This window comes from Puma concolor, chromosome A2, assembly GCF_028749965.1.
Source record: "Puma concolor isolate L17-30 chromosome A2, mPumCon1.1.hap2, whole genome shotgun sequence".
NCBI classification, from domain to species: Eukaryota; Metazoa; Chordata; class Mammalia; order Carnivora; family Felidae; genus Puma; species Puma concolor.
In genome coordinates this window covers 31,015,143-31,035,698 of record NC_141668.1, presented here as the reverse complement: position 1 = coordinate 31,035,698, position 20,556 = coordinate 31,015,143, and the positions used below count along the sequence as shown (strand labels likewise).

At 38.4% G+C, this 20,556-nt stretch overlaps 1 protein-coding gene across 6 annotated transcripts in view; it reads left to right on the top strand.

Moving 5' to 3' along the window:
- The window catches only part of CPED1 (cadherin like and PC-esterase domain containing 1), a 278,325-nt gene that overhangs the window by 156,260 nt on the left and 101,509 nt on the right, over positions 1 to 20,556 (top strand). For 4 of the 6 annotated variants that reach the window (XM_086691526.1, XM_086691507.1, XM_086691534.1 and 1 more), the window contains one exon: positions 3,781 to 3,828. The exons of the other annotated variants lie outside the window; for them this stretch is intronic. In XM_086691526.1, coding sequence (XP_086547652.1) covers positions 3,781 to 3,828 — 48 coding nt within the window. The remainder of the gene's footprint in view (positions 1 to 3,780; positions 3,829 to 20,556) is intronic. 6 annotated transcript variants of the gene reach the window in all.

Sequence of the window (20,556 nt, the reverse complement as noted above, 5' to 3'; positions counted from 1 at the left end):
GCTTTCCAATTCATAGGCTTTAAATATATATATATATATATATATATATATATATATATATATATATATATATATAAAATGCCTGATTACACATTAAAGCAGTTAACAGTTAATCATTTTTACTATTTGACACAACTCACTACTTTATTGTTTCTATTTAAAACATCCACAATACATTTTTGCAGCATTTAAAAAGCCCTTTGTCCACATAAACTTTATCCTAGTGAGAAGAATGTATTGTGGAGCTGACAATTTGACAATACTTCAATGATACATTCACCAGTGTGAAAGGACCTTACTTTCATACTCTTACACAAACCTCACACAAACAGATAAGATTCTATAAGTGATTTTTATTATCTACCTCACCCCACTCCTTCTAAGAGAAAAATTAAGTCTTAGGCTATTTTTATATTTTTATATTCATTTATAAAGTTATGTATTTATATTTATATTAATTAATTTATATATTTATATTTAATTTTAAGGGTTTTCTATTTTGGTGATATGTCTCAAAGGTATTAAGAACAGGCCCTTCAAGGGTCAGTTTCCACCTTCAGTGATTTGTCATGATAGCTCTCTGCCTTATTTAATGAGTGAAAATTAATAGGTTCCTGAATCCGTGAATAAATACTACATTTAGTACTCACACATGTAGAAGAGAATGTCTTCATTGTAAGTGTCAGAGTTTTCTCTTGTGCTATGAACAGGATGAAAGTCCATTTTGTCCGTCAAAATTATTTTATAGAGCAAATTTTGCATCTTAGCAAATTATGTCAGGCCATTTTCCTAACCTAGTGGTTAAAAGCCATAGGGGCACCTGGCTGGCTCAGTCAGTAGAGCATGTGACTCTTGATCTCAGGGTCATGAGTTCAAGCCCTGTGCTGAGCATGGAGCCTACTTTAAAAAAAATCATAAGTTAAAAGCCATGGACTCCAAGGCTTATGACCATAATTGCTATCAGGGAAGCCTGGGTTTCAGTCCCACCTCTGCTTCTAACTAGCCTAATTTGCTGTATCTCCTAGTGCAAAGCATATAAGCTCTCTAAACCTCAGTGTCCTTATTTTTAAGAATAAAACTAGTAATGGAACCTGTCTTATAGAACAGTTCAAAGTATTCAACTAGATGACAAATGCAAAGTTTTATCACAAGCCTCGTACATGATTAAGTACTCAGTCAGCATTGAATTAGCATCTTCATCATGATCGTGACTAGCATCATCATCATCATGAAAACTCTTTTTTCTCAGAAGCACCTCTAGGACTTACCTGCAGTTATATAGAGAAGGAGAAGAAGAAAGAAAGATAGAGAATAGCCAAAGAAGTAGAAGCCAATAATAGCGAGGATACTGGAATTTGAAAGGAATCAGGAAGAACTGTTTGGGAAGTAGAGAGGAGAATGAGTTACCTGGGCTGATCCACACAGTTGTATTCCAGACGTTCATGAGTCCTAGGCACCTTTGCCTTCGTGGACCCCTTCTTTCATGAAAAAAATACTTAAAATTATATTTTTCAACTGTGTTGGTATACTCACATGAATACATACATACACACTTTGAAGAGTTGTTTTTTCTTCTAATTAGACAGGATATTAAAATATTTTCTTGGGCTCCTAAAATTAGTACTATGTGCTGTACGCATGGTTCCCATTATGCATAATAGAGAAGTTGGCCCCACTTTCCTTCTTCACTCTAAAAGATGTATAGCAGAGGCATCCATAGCATTATCAATGACCCGAGCTGTAGTCATTCTTTCAAGTTAAATGCTCTTGACTTAAACTTAGCCCTTTGCAGGTGTTTTAGGTTCTGTGCAGGGACTGAGAACACCTTTACCAGGATTCTTCAAGAGCCTATGTAGCAGCAAGGGGAGTGAAATGTTATTTCCATGAGCCGTTCGCACACACCCAGACATTTTTACTGCAGTAGCCCCCTCAGTGGCCAGTAAGCATTCACATACATCCTAGGCTTGGGAGTTTTTATTTAGCATTCAGCTTTTTTAAAAAGCAAGTGAAGATGGAGAGGGCTGTATTCTTTAGTTCATGATCTGTTTGAGTGCTTATATAAATTACCTTTCTGAGTTGGTGAAAAAGAGCTATGTTAAACACTCACCTCATGAGTTAATATAACTTATGGTCAGATAAATTACCACTTAAATAAAAACTTTTGCTCAGCACATCTGTTCTCCATGTTCCTTTCTCCAAGTCACATCTGCTTCCTTTGCAAGAAGAAACAAACTTCTACTATCATTAGTGCAGCCGCACCAATACCGTGTGGAAGAGAATGAGATCTTCTTGGCTTCAGCATCCAGAAGTTTCTCTGAGTACAATCTTCTGTATACGTACACTCATTTTTGTTTGAAGTTAACGAATTAGTCTTCTGATTTCAAAACTTCACAGGGAAACAGAAAAGAACGCTGGCAGGTCTTTAAATAAAATATTCTGTTAGAGTAACCAGATTTCAAATGTGACATTTGAAACTTTGAAGGAAGCTGTGGCTAAAAGCGAAGCAGATAAATGGGGTTTCTTTTTTGATAACTCCGAATCCTAATACCCACTTCTTTGTGGGCTTTCATTGCTCCAAAGGGCCCCTTGAGCTTTTATCTGTTTCTCCATTTCTTCCCCATTTCTGAAGTCCAAACTAACTGTAGCAAAGGTACACAGCAAGATAGTGAGGATGGTGGCAAGAGAGGGGAGAGAGCTTGGGTCCTGGATTAGGCACTTAATAGGTTCTTCTGTCCCTACCAAACCAAGCCTAGAATATGACTTACATTAAAAAAAAATTTTTTTTTGGCCCCATCAAACAACAGAGTTTGGCTACGTATAAGACAACTTAAGGGCACCAGGGTGGCTCAGTCGGCTAAGCGTCTGACTCTTGATTTCGGCTCGGGTCATGATCTCAGGGTCGTCGTGGGATGGGGCCCGTGCTGGGCTCCACTCTGGGCATGGATCCTGCTTGAGATTCTCTTTCTCCCTCTTCTTCTCTCAGAAAGTGGTTATAAGTTGTAGGTAATGGTGGTCCTGGAAACATGGGGAAAATTAATAATATGTCACTTGGACTCTTTATACTGTCCTCATTAGTCAAAGCCATTGATGTGCTTTCTCTCATCAAGCTATAACAAATTGTTTTTTGTTCAAAGAAAGGTTGGCCCAAAGGCTTAATTAGGTAATGCAAACAAAATTTCTACATGCGTCTGACCAACTGTAACATTTCCTTCAGTAGGTATGTGTTGTAGGAACAAGAATGAGGGATGGGGTATTCCTTGCAGACAGTTTCACCGATTGCAGAACTACAAGTTAGTTTGACATATGTTCCCTGAAGGCAGAATTAGGACACTCTACAGCCTGACATATTTAACTTCTTTGGAAAATGATGCTAATTTGTCTTTTTTTTTCCTTTTTCATCCACATCCTTTTTTTAGGCAGGACTAATGAGTTTAAAACATTGAACATGACCTCATTCTTCAAAGCAGACCAGGTCTCTCCACCCCAGTGGCCCCCCATCTCTTTAGGATCTCATTCTTCAGCAATGTGGGGCAGACTTTCACTGACATTCCTGGGTTTTTACCTCGTCCAACCACCCCCTCCCCTGACCCAAATGCTTGAGAATGATTTTTCCAGACCTCATAGGTTATTTTAAAGTTAAATTACTGATAAAGTTAAGAGACCCAGATTTCAAAGGTTTAAGAATCACCAAGGAAGGGAAAATTTTTCTTTGAAGTGGAGTAACTTCTCTTAAATACTTTGATCAAAATATTATTTGTGCTGTCTGAATTTGATTCACAGCTCACCACTTACGTGTTGGAGAACTTGGACCAGTTTCTCATCTGTCAGGTAGGGATATAATACTACTGATCCCATAGAGTGGTTTTAAGGAAAAACTGAGTTAATATAATTAGAATTTGGAATAATGCTGGTGCTACAGACAGAGCTCAAAATACAAGTTTGCCAAACATGAATAGACAAATAAAATGTCTTCAGGTTGGTATAAGAGGAAAGTTTAAAATAGGCTTTTTAAAAAACTGAGGTCTAATAAACTGAATTGGGGATTTTTAAATTCCTTATATTTAAGTTTAGATTTAATAAGATATAAAAACATGAAGGGCTTTGCAGAGCAACCACCTGTGCTAAATTATACAATAGATTTTATGGTAAATGTAATAAAATGAAACTTCCAGAATTCAATGTAGAATTCGTCCTGAACGTGTTTTAAAATTGATAGTTGCACAACTAATTTTGTATGCCATCATATTGGCAGTCTCATAGACTGAGAACTAGAGAGTTACTTCACAAAAAGAGGAGAAGTATTTCTTTGCCAAATGCTGGGACATCCTTCACAGATATTATCTGGCGGATTACTTTAAAGGTGAGAAGATCAGTGTTCCTGCGCCATTTTTATAATGAGCAGCCAAGGACAAAGATGTATGATACCTAAATGTCATCAGACGGAAGGTATAACTATAATGTAATTTAATTTTTTAGTGTGTATAATTTTTTTTAAAAAGCACTGTCACTTTTGAAAGCCATCACTTCAAACGACAATAAACGTATTCACACCTGATAATAACCTAAATGAGAAAATATGTCCCATCATGTAAATCCACATCATAATTTCAACCCAAACTGCGAAACTCTCCCCAACTTGTTTAAAATCAGAGTTTGCTCCAAATGCTAATACATCTTCACAGATTAGAGATTTGTCACTTTTGAGATTATTTAAAATGCGTAGTATCTAACATTTTTGTAGGCCTTACTGTGTGCCAGGTCCTATTCTAATTGCTTTACATTCATTAGCTCTGTTCTCAGCACAACGTAAAACACTGACAAGACAGATACTTTGATAATGCCCAATGATTTCACAGATGGAGAAATGCCCACAGGCACAATTACAAGTAGCAGAGCCCATTTTGGAACCCAGGCAGCCTGGTCCCAGAGCTTTGCAACCTACGAGCAATGGGTTTTGCTACTCATAAGCTCTGCTGTTAGCCGCTATATTCCAGTCCAAAACTAGATTGCTGAAATAAGTATATGGTTTCCAAAAGACTTTGGCCTCAAAAGTTAATTTGTAGGTTATTGTTTAGAACTTGTCATTTTTTTTTCTTTAGAAGAAAATTTACAAGTGAGGCTAGGTTACAGGGGACCTCCAAAAATTCTCCTAATGTATGATATTTAATACAGTGAGAAGGGTCCTGAGGAAAGGGACAATTATGCTGGATTTTGTGTGGATGAAGGGCTCCATGGCCCAGGCCATTAATGGGGAAGATTCTAGTAGAGGAGAATATGAGTAGCTGGTATGTCTCTAGCGGAAGGATGGACCAATAGCTCTGTGGGCAGCAGGTATATTCATTTTAAGGTTATTCGTGAATCTTGTATTTCAATGTTGTGCTAAACTTCAGAGTTGGGGAGATCTTAAATATCCAACCCCTCATCCTGCATAAGAATAAACTTCAATAACTTGCCAACATCCATCCTTAATAATTTACCAAGTTTCATTGCCAGTGAGTGGCAGAGTAAGGATGAAAACCTATGGGCTGGTTATCAAACCTTCTGGCAGTTAGTCGTTGTACCTCATGTAAAAGAATTATTGGAATCCAGACCCAGACATGTTTCCCGAGTTGTTGAGCCAGCTCCATATCCTTAAATCTCCAATGCAAAATTTCTCTTTCTACATGTATTAAATGAACCATCAGTTGCAAATTTGCTGACCACTCTGCTTGACTAAAGAGATCCCTATTTCTTCTTCAGAATATGTAGTCAGTTATTCCATACCCTTATTTGTTAAGTCGTAGTAGCATCCTCTTCATGTAACAAAATATAAAAACTGTAAGTAAAAAAGTTTTTATTAAAAAAGACATTATAGGGGCGCCTGGGTGGTGCAGTCGGTTAAGCGTCCGACTTCAGCCAGGTCACGATCTCGCGGTCCGTGAGTTCGAGCCCCGCGTCAGGCTCTGGGCTGATGGCTCAGAGCCTGGAGCCTGTTTCCGATTCTGTGTCTCCCTCTCTCTCTGCCCCTCCCCCGTTCATGCTCTGTCTCTCTCTGTCCCAAAAATAAATAAACGTTGAAAAAAAAAAAGACATTATATTTAGAGGTAGTTATAAATTGTCATTTAAAAAACAATCCTTTTTGAGTGATGTCTCCAAAGATGGGACTTACTTTGGTAATCTGCAGATCTTCAATAGCCAATCAACATATACATTTGTCTACGTCAGTGCTGGCACTGAATGAAAAAAATGATTCATGCAAAGCCCCCAAAATAGCATGCACTGCCTAGGACTCTCTGGCATCCTCTTTCCCATGCTAAGTCCATCTGTGATCACGCTAACCCCTCGGCCTGGCCCACAGCCCTCCTTGCCAACTGGCCACATGCTGCTGATGAACAGCCTCTCACCCCTTTCATAACCAGAGCACAAATATTAGATGAATTTCCTTTGAACCTGGCTTCCTCTTGGCTCTTAATATAGTCTGGCTCTTTACAAGAAACACTCTGGGTTCTGGGAGCCACAGATTCCCTTACTAATCACTATTTTTTTTCTGGATAAGCAAATACCAAAAGAATTCTTACACATCTCCAAGGTATTTGATACGTGTATCATGATTGGAAACGGTGTCCCATTTCTTAAACATTTAATTAGAATCTGTCACTGCAATATGTGCAATATTAGCTATCTAGCCCTTAGAAGGAGTACTAAGGTTTCTCTGTATAACAATAATAATATTGATAATAATAAACCACAGTCATTTTTATTCGATGCTTTTTCTGAGAATCTATTTCCTCAGTCACCTTCATGTGTAACTGACCAGACAATAGCCAATCCATATTTAACTCAACTTAATAAAATAATATGCGTTCCATGTTAAGAGGAAGCGTCTGAAAGATTATATTCTTTTTAACACCATTATCCAGTAAGAACACTTTTAACCATAATAATAATAATTTCCAGCTGTCCCAAATCCTAAAAGTAAAGCACCAACCCCCCAAATATATTTGTTATTGAGACATGTGTAAACAATTATGAATATCTAAACCATACTAGCTCTGATTTTCAGACTCTCCAAAACTGTAGGGGGGAAAAATGCTTTTAATAAGTATGTTGATAGACATATCCTACTTCAAAAGTTGCTTTTGCAGATGCACAGAATAAAGATTTCACTTTTTATTGGGTATAATAACAAATGCTATAAAGTTTAAATTTCACATTAAAAATAGAGGAAAAGACATTGCTGCAATTCATCTTTCTAATTTGTAAAAGTCAGATTCTTCAAAACTGCCCCAAAGATCCAAGAGTAGAGAGTGATGATCTCTTTTCAGCGAGATCCCGCTTCTTGAGAGATCAGAGAGGCCTCTGACTTGATCAAAAGTTTGTGTGTGTTTTTCACTTTTTGTTTTGTTGTATTTTGCTTTTTCAAAAACAAAGTACATGGATTCATTATGCCAAGGAAACATCTGAAGTAACATCCATGTTTAAATCTTAAAATGTTTAAGCTTAAATATATTTTTACATAAAACTACTTCTTATTTTTATTTTTTACCAGAAGAAGCACTCACAGCATTATTCATATCCTTTATTTATTTATTTATTTATTTATTTATTTATTTATTTTCATTTGAGAAGGTGGGAAGAGAGAGAGAGAGAGAGAGAGAGAGAGAGAATCTTAAGCAGGGTCCATGCTCAACCCCACGATCCTGGGAGGCAAAATCAAGAGTCTGGTGCTCAACCAACTGAGCCACCCAAGCACCCCAAATCCTATTTTAAATAGAGTGGATTCCTCTACCCATTGGCACAGTATTGTTCAAAATAGTGAAATCATTGTGGATATATTTATTATGACACTATAGTTGTCCTGGGGCTTACTCTCTCTCTGCTACCTCTTTGCCTCTCTCTCTCTCTCTCTCTCTCTCTCTCTCTCTCTCTCTCTCACACACACACACACACACACACATGCACACACACAGTTTCTCCAGGCCAAAACGTAGATCTTTGCTCACTTCTCTTAGCGCAATGCCTAGAAGATTCTTAATTAATATTTACAAAATTAAGTGGCACTTCCAAGCTAGATACAAAATTAAATATATGTTCTATTTTTAAAGCTATTATGCTCTAGATCATATGAATAAGACTCTTTCAAAAATGTTAAAATGCATTGTTACATTGGTAGCATCATTGTATAATGATGGCATCATTCCTGTCCCTGAAGTTTACCAAATAATTCAGTATCTAAATTCTTCATGTTTTAGTAGAAAGAAAGCCTCCTTGTTAGCCTCAGACTTTCACAAACTCAGCAGCAAGAGAGGTATGAGGGCATTGAGAGAGAAGAGCTGACCTTTGGAGCTTGTATTCCTTGTGAGGAAAGGCTACCTCCTTCCCTCTGCTCCCAAGGGGTGAAGGAAGAGGAGTCCCCAGTTTCTCCTCTCTGAGATAATCACCTGTGACATTTGGACATGACTTTAAGAAGGAGAGAAAGATGCTTGATTACCTGTTTGGATGTCTGCTTAGTTTGCAGGGCTTGTAGAATGGCCTTGTACTACCAGAGAGGGAGAAAATCTCTCTGAGATACTGCCATTGGTGAAGGCCACAGCCTCTAGAATCCAAGCTGTAAAATGTCTAACAAACTAGGTTCAGAAGGCCTAGTAGGACCCAGCATGGGGCAAAAAATGTTCCTGAGACTATAAGTATGTCAGGATACACTGGAAAAGGTAGCTGAGACCCTCAAGTCTCCAGACAGCTGCTTCATCATCAGGGCTTATTTGAGGAGACCGCCATCTGCATCAAAGGTAAACAATGAGCTAGATCAACAGTGATGACCACTGAAAAGGAGATCTCTTTTCCCCTCTCCTTCGTCCTATCACAAATCAAGAGGTGTGAGTTTAGGGAGACTGTGAGAGAGTAGGGCGCACCCACTACCTCCAACCTTCCAATATTAGGTTTCTATTGCTGTATGATGAATTAGCACAGATTTAGCAGTTTAAAACAATACCCATTAGCTAGTTCACAGTTTGGTAGCTCAGAATGCCAGGGAGAGTATGACTTGGTTCTCTGCACAGGGGCTCAAAGCTGAAATCAAGGGATTGGTCAGGCTGAATTTCTATCTGGGGGCTCTGGGGAAGCATAGGTTTCCAAGCTCATTCAGACTGTCACAGAATGCAGTTCCTTGTGGCTGTAGGACTGATGTTTCCATTTCCTTGCTAAGGGTCAGCCAAGGGCTGCTCTCTGTTCCCAGAGGCTGCGCACATTCCTTGCCATGTGGTTCCTTCTGTCTCCTGAGCCAGCAATGGAAGAATCTCTCACACCTTGAATCACTCTCAGGTTTTGTCTCTCTGTCTTCCCTAGACCTGCATTTAATTTCCCTAATTTAGGGTCAACTGATTTTGGACATTAATGACATCTGCAAAATCCCTCCATAGTAACACCTAGAGTAGTGTTTGTTTAACATTTTTAAAAAACATTTTTAATGTTTATTTTTGAGAGAGAGACAGAGCGTGAGTTGAGGAGGGGCAGAGAGAGAGGAGACACAGAATCTGAAGCAGCTCCAGGCTCTAAGCTGTCAGCACAGAGCCCGACTCGGGGCTTGAACTCACGAACCATGAGATCATGACCTGAGCCAAAGTGGGATGCTTAACCGACTGAGCCACCCGGGTGCCCCTAGAGTAGTGTTTGAATAAGTAGAGGAAATGTATATACTCCAGAGGATGAGAATTGTAAGAGCAATCTTAGAATTAAATCCATCACTCTCTCTACACGTCATAAACTGTAGAGGCTACAAATCACTTTCCTGCGGAAAGCTGTGGATCCAATATGAAATTAAACTTTTAGTGAATAAACCCAAGTCTTTATAATGAAAATGAGACTTTTTATAACTGGCAATAACTAAAGTGTAATGATATAGGGCTTTAATATCATTAAGGGAGTCAGGCCCATTAAGAAAAAGGGTAGTTCAGTCAATGGAGTGTGAGAGTAGTAGTTAATGCAAAAAATAAAATTACTACTTATTTGTAACTTCCAAGTTGAGGCTCTTCAATCAGAGCTATTTTGCGTGATTGGAATAAGCTCATGCCGTAAAGTGGTCTATCATAATAAATGTCCATATGCCACATACTATTCTTGGCACACCTTATCACTTAATGTACATGATAACCATAAATAATAGACACTATCATCACAGCAAACAAGGGAGGACCTGGGACTTCATGTCTATCTGGTTTTAAATTTTTTTTTTCAACGTTTTTTATTTATTTTTGGGACAGAGAGAGACAGAGCATGAACGGGGGAGGGGCAGAGAGAGAGGGAGACACAGAATCGGAAACAGGCTCCAGGCTCTGAGCCATCAGCCCAGAGCCCGACGCGGGGCTCGAACTCACGGACCGCGAGATCGTGACCTGGCTGAAGTCGGACGCTTAACCGACTGCGCCACCCAGGCGCCCCATATCTGGTTTTAAAGCTCATGGTATTAATTCTTATGCAATAAGCCACTCTTAAACTACTAAGTTACTTTTACCCCAGATGACAAATGAGGAAACCTGCTTAACCATAAAGTAAAATGCCTGCTATCAGAGCTTTGGGTATCTTTCATAATCAAATCATGTTCTGCCCCCCAATAAATTCCAGTAAGCCTAATATACAGAGTATGATTAGGATTCCAAGTGTCTGTTAGTTCTTTTTCCAAGATTAGCAGTTTCACTGCATTTTGTTTACATTCCTTTGTTTGCTTTTTACTTAAATGAAATAATTTCAGAGACCTGGGACAGACCTCACTGACCACTGATTTGGGTTGCAAACACAAATCCTTCCAGAGGTGGGTAAAATATCTGATAGAATTAGGCCAAAAGTGAGGCAATAGGAAGTGGCATGGACTGTGGCAAATGGAAGACATATGCCTTGTTAAAAGTGAGGAGTAGCTGTGCAGCTCAAGATGATTGTTGCCTTTTTGGAATTCTGGCTCAGTAGTGTCAGATCTTCTGAGTCTTCAAAAGCCATCAAATGTATGGATTTTAATGGGATACCTCCCAAATTTTATATACTGGTAATAATTTTTAAAAAGGAACCAACCTTCTGTCAGCCAAACAAATAAATAAAATGTTTGTGATCAGATTCAACTCACAGTCCATTAGTTTGTGTGTATTCTGATGTCACCCAATTCAGTCACATTATAAATGATAAACTTAATTGGTGAGGGAGGTTGGAAGGATGAAAGCTGAGAAGAAAGGTTAAATGGTTAGAACAATTTATATTACTTGTGTTAAAAACCCAGCTTGATGTGGATTTTAAAATAAAGGGGATTTGCTAGCTGGTGTAACTGAAAAATTGAGATTTTTTTTGGCTTTAGTTGGAGTTTGATTTAGTACTTAAATGATGTCCTTTGTTTCCTCTCCATCTCACTGCTGTGCATTCTAGTTGTTGCTTTTCTCTCAGACTCCACCTGGGAACCTTTGGGCAGTGTGGGTCCTCTTCCATGTCTGCACTTGGCTATGGCCATACTAGACTTTATATCCTCAGATCACATTCCTAGGAGTTCTTGAAAAATCTGCACAAATCTCATCTCTGATCAGATTTTCTGCCCTATTATTTACTTTTTATTGAATTAAGCCAGTCTATCTCTACAGCTGGTAAGAGGTCAATCTTCCAAAGCTCATAGCTAGCTATGGACAAGAATCAATCACCAAAAGAAATTAGGAATGGTCTTTCCAGAGAAGATGGATGCTAGGAAGCAAAGAACAGATTCCAAATAAAGTTCATCTTCTTCTGTGAATACTTCTTCCATGTCCTAGGACTTTTTTTTTTTTTAATTTTTTTTTTCAACGTTTATTTATTTTTGGGACAGAGAGAGACAGAGCATGAACGGGGGAGGGGCAGAGAGAGAGGGAGACACAGAATCGGAAACAGGCTCCAGGCTCTGATCCATCAGCCCAGAGCCCGACGCGGGGCTCGAACTCCCGGACCACGAGATCGTGACCTGGCTGAAGTCGGACGCTTAACCGACTGCGCCACCCAGGCGCCCCCCATGTCCTAGGACTTTAAATCTAAGATGGCTACGAAATGCCTACCTCCTGTCTGAATCCTCGTCATGGATTCCATCCACTTCTCTAGTTATATATGAACCACTTTTACTTAGATAATTCTCTGTCACATTCAACATATTTAATGTCAAATTCATTATTTCTTCCCCCCTCTCAACTTCCTACAATCTTCCATCCATTAGTCAAGGATCTTGAGTGCAAGAAATTGAAATCAACTCTGGCTAACCTAAGCAGGAAATGGACTTACTCAAAACATATCTGGTAACTTACAGAATTGAGCTATTGAGGGAAGACTAAAAAACCAGAAAATAGGAATCAAAGGAAGTTGAAGAAACCACAGACAATATCACACCATGAGAAACATCTGGTCTGGATGCCACTCCTGGCCCCATTCCTCCTGCTGCCTCTGAACACACTCTCTGTTCCAGATACTCCCTCTTCCAGAAGCTATAGGCTGCTGCTTCTGCCACTGCTTCCTTCCAATAAATGAATTCAAAACTGTCCCTTCTTATTTGTATCATTTGCTCCAAAATCAAAGTCTTGGGGTGGGATTTGCAGTTGGACAATTTAGGTCATATGTCCATGTTCAGTTTGTCAAATAGATGGAACAGGAGTATCTGCTTTTCATTGTAGAAGATTCCCGATAATCAAGAAAACATTGAGTAATAAGTGGTGAAAAAAATGACAAATGTCTCCAATTCTTGTATTTTATTGAACCTCACAATAGGAAGACAGCTATCAATTCAATATAAGTGTGTTCTACCTATAACTCTCCAAAGACAAAATTAAAATGGCCCCCTCCAAAGGCAATACATTTCCCTTTAAAGTGTCCAAAGCATAGACCCGTTGACCACTTGGTGGCAAAATTAAAGAAAGAACTCAGGCACCACAAGCTTGGGTGGACCAAATGACTTTTTATTTTTTTTTTATTTTTTATTTTTTTATTTTTTTTTATATTTTTTTTAATTTTTTTTTTCAACGTTTATTTATTTTTGGGACAGAGAGAGACAGAGCATGAACGGGCGAGGGGCAGAGAGAGAGGGAGACACAGAATCGGAAACAGGCTCCAGGCTCTGAGCCATCAGCCCAGAGCCCGACGCGGGGCTCGAACTCACGGACCGCGAGATCGCGACCTGGCTGAAGTCGGACGCTCAACCGACTGCGCCACCCAGGCGCCCCCCAAATGACTTTTTAAAACCTTACTAATCTATACATTTTAAATAAATGAAAAATTACAAGGATATCCCAGTCTGTGTTACTGCTAAATGCTGTGCTCTTATTTTCACTGTTGGTGTCTTTACAAATACTGAAGAGCAAAAGTTCAGGACATTACAAGTGTGATCTGAAGAGCATAAAACCCTGTTATCCCTCCCTCTTCCACATGACATATGGCCTGCCCTACTTCTGGCTACATGGCCCAGGGTTTAAAGGAGCTGTGAGACAAAGCAGATCTGCAGGATTAGACCCACAGCTTGCCATCCAACTCCTGTCCAGTCTATTACACCTCTTTAGGTCACTTTGACCTAGATCTTAGTTTCTTTATGTGTCACTGATTGCTTGTGCACATTGTAGGGGCTTTTGATACCCTCTCCCATTTTTCCAGGGCTCACTGCCCTTGCTACCCTCAGCCACCTTCACTTCACTTTCACTCCTCCCCTGTCACTACTTTTCTTTACACTAGTGATTCTCAAACTTGAATGTATGTTGAAATGTCCTGGGAGCCTTGTGAAAGCACAGGTTGCTGGCTCCAGCCCCTTGCTGACTCAGGAGGACCTGAGGTGGGCCGGGAATTTGCATGTCTAACCAGTTTCCTGGTGATGCTAATCCCTGGCTTCTGGTCTGCACTTTGAGAACCATCACTTGTTACCATCCCTGAGTTTATGCCTTTTCTTTCTCAGTAGTATCTGCTTTGAGAATTATGTAGCCCAGGTGCACACTTTCCAACACAGTTCTGTAGTCCATTTATTTGCATGATAGGAAAGCTTGTTTCTTTACTTTTCAAAAAACTCTATTGCTGTGTGAGAAAAAAACAGATTTCTAGGTAATGTCACCAGGGAGATAGTTTCCCAGGAAACAAAATAAATCCTTTCTATGGTGCTTCCCATAGCGTGATTTTCTTCCTTCCTTCCTTCCTTCCTTTTTTTCTCTCTTCTTTCTTTCTTTCTTCTGACTTTCAATCCTATATTGATCATTCAGTATTCTCTATGGCACAAATGTGTTTTTATTCCTTTTCTTAATATTTACTAACCTTTCCTGTAAGTGATTCTGAACAACAAAGATGCATTTCTGTATTTTTTCTTGAATTATCCAGTATTGTGAAAAGCATTCATGTTTTGTGCATGTAACATATTATATCAGACTGAATATTTCAATAATTATTTTAGGGGTGCCTGGGTGGATCAGTTGGTAAGGGTCCAACTTTGGCTCAGATCATGATCTCACAGTTCCTGAGTTCAAGCTCCATGTTGGGCTCTGTGTTGACAGCTCAGAGCCTGGAACCTACTTCAGATTGCCTCCCTGCCTCTCTGCCCCTTGACTGCTCACTCTCTGTCTCTCTCTCTGTCAAAAATAAATAAAGATTAAAAAATATTATTATTTTGATAATATCAGTTATTATGTATTTTAGTTTTATTTGCCCATGTTAAACATAATTCAAATCTGTGAAAACAAAATGGAACAAAACAAAACAAAAAAGAAAACTTCTCCAAATACCAGATAAAAGACATATCATAAAGAGTAGTATATTTTGGATAAGACTTTATTTGAGGATCCAGTGTTGTTTCTTATTTTGTTCTGTTGATTTTGTCTGTTTTGGTAAAGTCGATTTCTAAAAACAAAATTTTAAAATTTTAAAAATTTGAAACTTCTAAATTGTTCAGTAATGAAAATACAGGCTGTGCTCCTTAATGGACCAGATTTCATGTGTGATGACCCATTACTGTGTGAATATATTCCAATAATCTTATCCTGTTCCTCCTACTCCTCAGTCGTGAAAGAGTGATGATATGTTTAGCAATCATTTGACCAATCTGTACGGCATTCAAAAGTCCTTTTCTTAGAAATTCATTCCCCGACACTCTAATTTCCTTCTCTTTTCTTCTGTCCCCAATCTCAAGAGCCTTCACCACGGAGTTTATAATACATCCACTGCCTCCTTCTGTCCTCTGTAGGATTAACCGCCACTGAGTCTAAGGTTTCTAAATTGTTTTTTCTTTCTGTTTCTCCTTTTATAGTATGTGGTTTGGGAGGAAATAAAATTTTTACAATTCAGAAAAAGTCTTAAAATATTTTAAGGTTGGGATTTATAAAGCCCAACATTTCTTTTGATTCTGGCTTTCACTAAAATCATTTGTATTTCATTTGTTTGTTAAACGTCTACATGGTCTCTTCAGAATCAAACCAAACTATGATTTCATGTACTTGTGGCTTTTATAAACTCCACGCTATACAGAGTCATCCAAGTTTTTAGAAACACTCTAATGTATGTAGCTATTTTCACAAATCAACATCCTTCTTATTAAATCAGTTGAGTGTATCTGACTTTGTCACTTTAGAATGCTCATTGAGTAAACACAGTTTACCTACCACCCTTACCAATAGGTCCTCCTTGAGTGAGTGATATTTTTTTAAACCATTAATGCATTCCACCAGAAGACCACATTTTTCAAAATGCTTTTCTTTTTATTAAATAAAATAAAATAAAATTTTTTTATTAAAAAGATTTTTTAATGTTTATTTATCTTAAAGAAAGAGAGAGAGAGAGAGAGAGAGAGAGAGAGAGACAGAGTGTGAGCTGGGGAGGAGCAGAGAGAGGAAGACACAAAATCTGAAGCAGGCTCCAGGCTCTGAGCTGTCAGCACAGAGTCCAACATGGGGCTCTTGAACTCATGAACCGTGAGATCATGACCTGAGCTGAAGTTGGTCGCCCAATCAACTGAGCCACCCAGGCGCCCCTCAAAATGTTATTCAGCTACACACAGGGATTAGGTGTGGCATCAGAAGATCTGGATTTTTGTGCAGTGACATTGAGATGCCACAGTTTAACTTCTCAGGAAATTCCTATGATCCATAAAATGGAGATAATAATATCTGTCCCAACCTATTTGACTGGGTTGTTATTAAGAGTAAAATGACAATGGATATAAAAGGTTATTGAAATTAGAAGGTGTTATAGAAATGAAAGATACTGTATTATATTCATATATTAGGCATATTGATTGATTTTTATTTTTTTAATTAATTTATTTATTTTGAGAGAGAGCGCGAGCAGTAGAGGAGCGGGGGGGGGGGGGGGGGGTAGGCAGAGAATCCCAAGCAGGCTCTGCATTGTCAGTGCAGAGCCCGAAGCAGGGCTCCATCTCACAAGCCATGAGATCATGACCTGACCCAAAATCAAGAGCTAAATACTTAACCCACTGAGCCACCCAGGAGCCCCTATATATTAGGCATATTGATTGATTTTTAATGATTCCATTCATTCTTTGGGGGAGTTTCAGTTAAACATTATATTCTAATATCACACTCTATCAGAGGAAACACTGTTTTCACTGATAACGAGCTGAAATAGGAAACCAAATTGGACCAGCCTGTAATTGTAAAACAACTCGTGGTGGTTCTCCCTCTGCCCATTCCAAGGAGATGTGTTTCTTTGAATTTGAAGAGTGAAAAATTATTTTGGGTCCTTTTATCTGTAGACTAATTCCATGTTTCTGCTTCCTTGTAAAGTTAAGAATCATGTACTAAAATATATATATATATACAATAGGCTATGATATTGCCCTAAATGCTACAGGAAATAAATGTAGAAAAAATTTCTTTAATGTAAAAATTCCTAAGTGTTAACAGATCGTGAAAATCAACAACAACTGTTGTGCCGCAGTCCATGATCTGCAAGGAGAGGGCAGATAATTCCACCGAGATGAAAAGAGTGCGTCTGGTGTTTGAGGTGTGGCCACATTTGACTTTCATGTCCTTTGGGGACACGACACATTTTGTGGGAGACTAAAGTTAACGCAGCTGCCTTTGCTAATCAGTCAATATGACCCAGCCTCTCAGGGAGGAAGGCCCAGGCAGCTACACTCGGAGACCCACCAATCTTGCTGTGATTAACAGCAAATATGCTGGTAAAGTCACCCTCTAAGTCTGTCTAGCCCATCAGGCCTAGAAATGTAATTTAGATGATTATCTCAGTGCCCATTAAACCTTGTGACCTATTGCATTTCGTTTGAAGTCGGCCTGCTTACACTTGCTAATAGGAAAAAAAGAAGGATTAACTCAGAGGTCATGAAATCAGAGCACAGCCAGGATGATGATGGCAAAAGAGCATAAGAAACTTTGCTCTGTCCCCATAGGAAAGAGGAAGAACCTTAAGAGTAAAGGGCTGTCAAAGGAATGCATTTCTCTATGGAAAAAGGAGTTCTCTGGAATGCAACCAAGAGTGAATCCTTCACTCTCCACTAGTTTCAGCCTGTTTATTTAATATAGGCATCATATTCTAGCAAGGTGAGACATCAGATTTAAGATCATGGGATTGTTGAAAAGAATCACGGCCTAGAGTCTAATTGGGAAACTTAATGCAGATAACAGATGCGTTATCTGCATCCTATAGCTATTTGAGTCAGAGTCTTAACGTATCTGGGATCTAATATAGAAGTTAAACAATTTGGGGTGGGTTTTAAGGCATGAAAGAACCTACTGGAACCTATTAGTTTTAGTTTATCTCAAGAGTCTACTGCTTTTAAAGTTGCAAGGGCTGAGTTCAGTTCCTGAGATCCTTGCTCGATTCAGCTTCCTGGTGTGTGCAGAGTACATCATTACTGGCATACTTTTTAGACACCATAATAGCATAAGTATTTATTGCTAGTCAGAGTTTTAACGTGTAGAGAGAGTTGCTCGAATAAAAGTTACATATCAGCTGACCCCTTTACCAGATGGATATTTAAACTTTCACTTTATGAAAATCTGAAGTGAATTTTTAAAATTTATAGTTCTTAAAATATTAGTGAGAAGACCGTTTCAAACGTAGTCTTCCCCATCCAAACGATCAAAATTCTGGATTCTCTTATCCCATTTAATACATGATTTTAATTGACAAAACATGTTCCTATATAATTTTTCAGAAACAAGAGTATTTGTTAAGCTAGACATTTTAATATGACAACTTTACAACCATCATGGTCATAAGAAAAGGGAAAATTAAACTGAATTTTAAAACCTTAACTAGGTCTTTTATTTTCTAAATTCATGACTGATAGCAATTGAAATTGATATCAAATAGAGCATCTTGCAAAATGTTCTGGTGAAACAGCTTTAAAAATTACAAGGTTTGGGGCCCCTGGGTGGCTCGTCAGTTAAGCATCCGACTCTGGCTCAGGTCATGATCTCACAGTTTGTGGATTCAAGCCCCTCATCGGGCTCTGTGCTGACAGCTCAGAGCCTGGAGCCTGCTTCGAATTCTGTGTCTCCTCTCTCTCTGCCCCTCCCCCACTCACATTCTGTCTCTCACTCTCAAAAAATAAATAAAACATTAAAAAATTAAAAAAAATAAAATGACAAGGTTTTTAAAAAAAATGTGAAATGCAATTGAGATACAGGTCAAAATGCACATATGAATGAATATGTTTACACATTTCAACGCTAAATAGATTTCAGGTCATCATGTTTTATAAAACTGTCAAAGAAATTTAACAGGCTGCCTCTAGCTTTCACAAATAAGTTAAACTAGCTTAAATAATATTCCTAAGAAAGTATTAAAATGATTGTAAAATTAAAATAAATTATTAAGTTCTATAAAGAAGGTAATTAGAGGGGCGCCTGGGTGGCGCAGTCGGTTAAGCGTCCGACTTCAGCCAGGTCACGATCTCGCGCTCCGTGAGTTCGAGCCCCGCGTCAGGCTCTGGGCTGATGGCTCGGAGCCTGGAACCTGTTTCCGATTCTGTGTCTCCCTCTCTCTCTGCCCCTCCCCCGTTCATGCTCTGTCTCTCTCTGTCCCAAAAAAAATAAATAAAACGTTGAAAAAAAAAATTTTAAAAAAAGAAGGTAATTAGAAAAAAATTAACTTTAATTAAGAAAAAACTTTATTATTTATACTTTTTAAAGTTTTAGTCCTGCTTATTTCCCTTTTTAAAATGTATTTTTGTTTTTAAATAGAGTTTTTTATATTTTATTAAGAACAGCATGGCATTGAATTAGGTTTAGTTTTATTAGAAGGTAGCAAATAATCAAAACGTCTTTGTTTTCATAAAGCTTTGATAAAATGTTTGATCAAAATATCCTTTTCATTTTTCACGTAGCTGCCAGAATTTAAACAATAAAAGATTCACATGAAAATCTGAATTTTAGTTCCTGATGAAGATCTGGCAATCCCAGGGCTATTTTCCCAGATGACAGCTATTACTGTCACCTGATTTACTCTCCACTGAGTTATAACCTGGACCATTTTATACTCTCCCATTTATATACCATACCTGTGAGCATTCCAGGTGAGCCTCTGACCGGGCAGTTATCAGAAAGGGGCCCAGATTTTGGAATTAACCAAGTCAGTTTGATGGAGGCAATTGATTTCTTTCCAATCATTTGTTTCCATGTTTCCAAATTAAATAATCATCTATCCCATTATGCTCATCTCCCTGTGATGACTTCTCATGTAAAACTCTGTAAGGACAGGGGTTCTTGCCTGTTGTGTTCACTGCTGAATCCGGTGCCTGAGTATGTGCTTAATAAACAATTACTGATTGAAGAAAAAATAGATCCTCCAATAAAAGAGGCTACATAGTGGCCACATGGCAATAATAATAATAATAATAATAATAGTAATAGTAATAATTTTCATAGTATTTTTCATTTAAACAAGAATATCAAATATAAGTAGGGCCCTGAGAAAATTAATGGTCGATCTTCTAAATTCATCACTTTTATATCCCAATGCCTGACAGAGTGCCTGACACATGATGGACATCCAATAAGTATTTGTTGAATGAATGAATGAGCTCATCCTCCTGTGATGAATATGTCCAGAAAGGAAGAGTGACAGCCAAAGCCATTCTTTTCACTCTGTTCAGGATAATAGTGCTACAATGTGATTTCTCTAGGACAGTGATAAACTGATTCTGGGTTAATATCCAAGATAGATTCACATTTTTTTCTTACTACATTAAAAGAGTTGTGTTCGAAATTTCTTTTTTCCCCCATTAGGGAGGATTCCACTAAAGCAAATGATTTTATCAGTGCCTGTGGGAATTACCACTTCTCCCGTTGACCCCCATCATAATTTACACTTCTAAATTTTACACTGACCACCCCTTAGTGACACTGTTGTTTACAGCATCTCTCTCTCCCCAGTCCCATTTCTTCCTTGTCTTGATTATCACTGCTACCCTGAGAAACACTGTGGCACAAGGTCAATGTCCAGCAAATGTTTGTTGAGTGAATGTATGAATGACACAGAGTATATTCATACAGGAAATACATATAGTTTTCAGAGTGATTAACTTAATACATCAAAGTTGATGGGATGCCCTACATTCAGGAACATCAGACACATCATCAG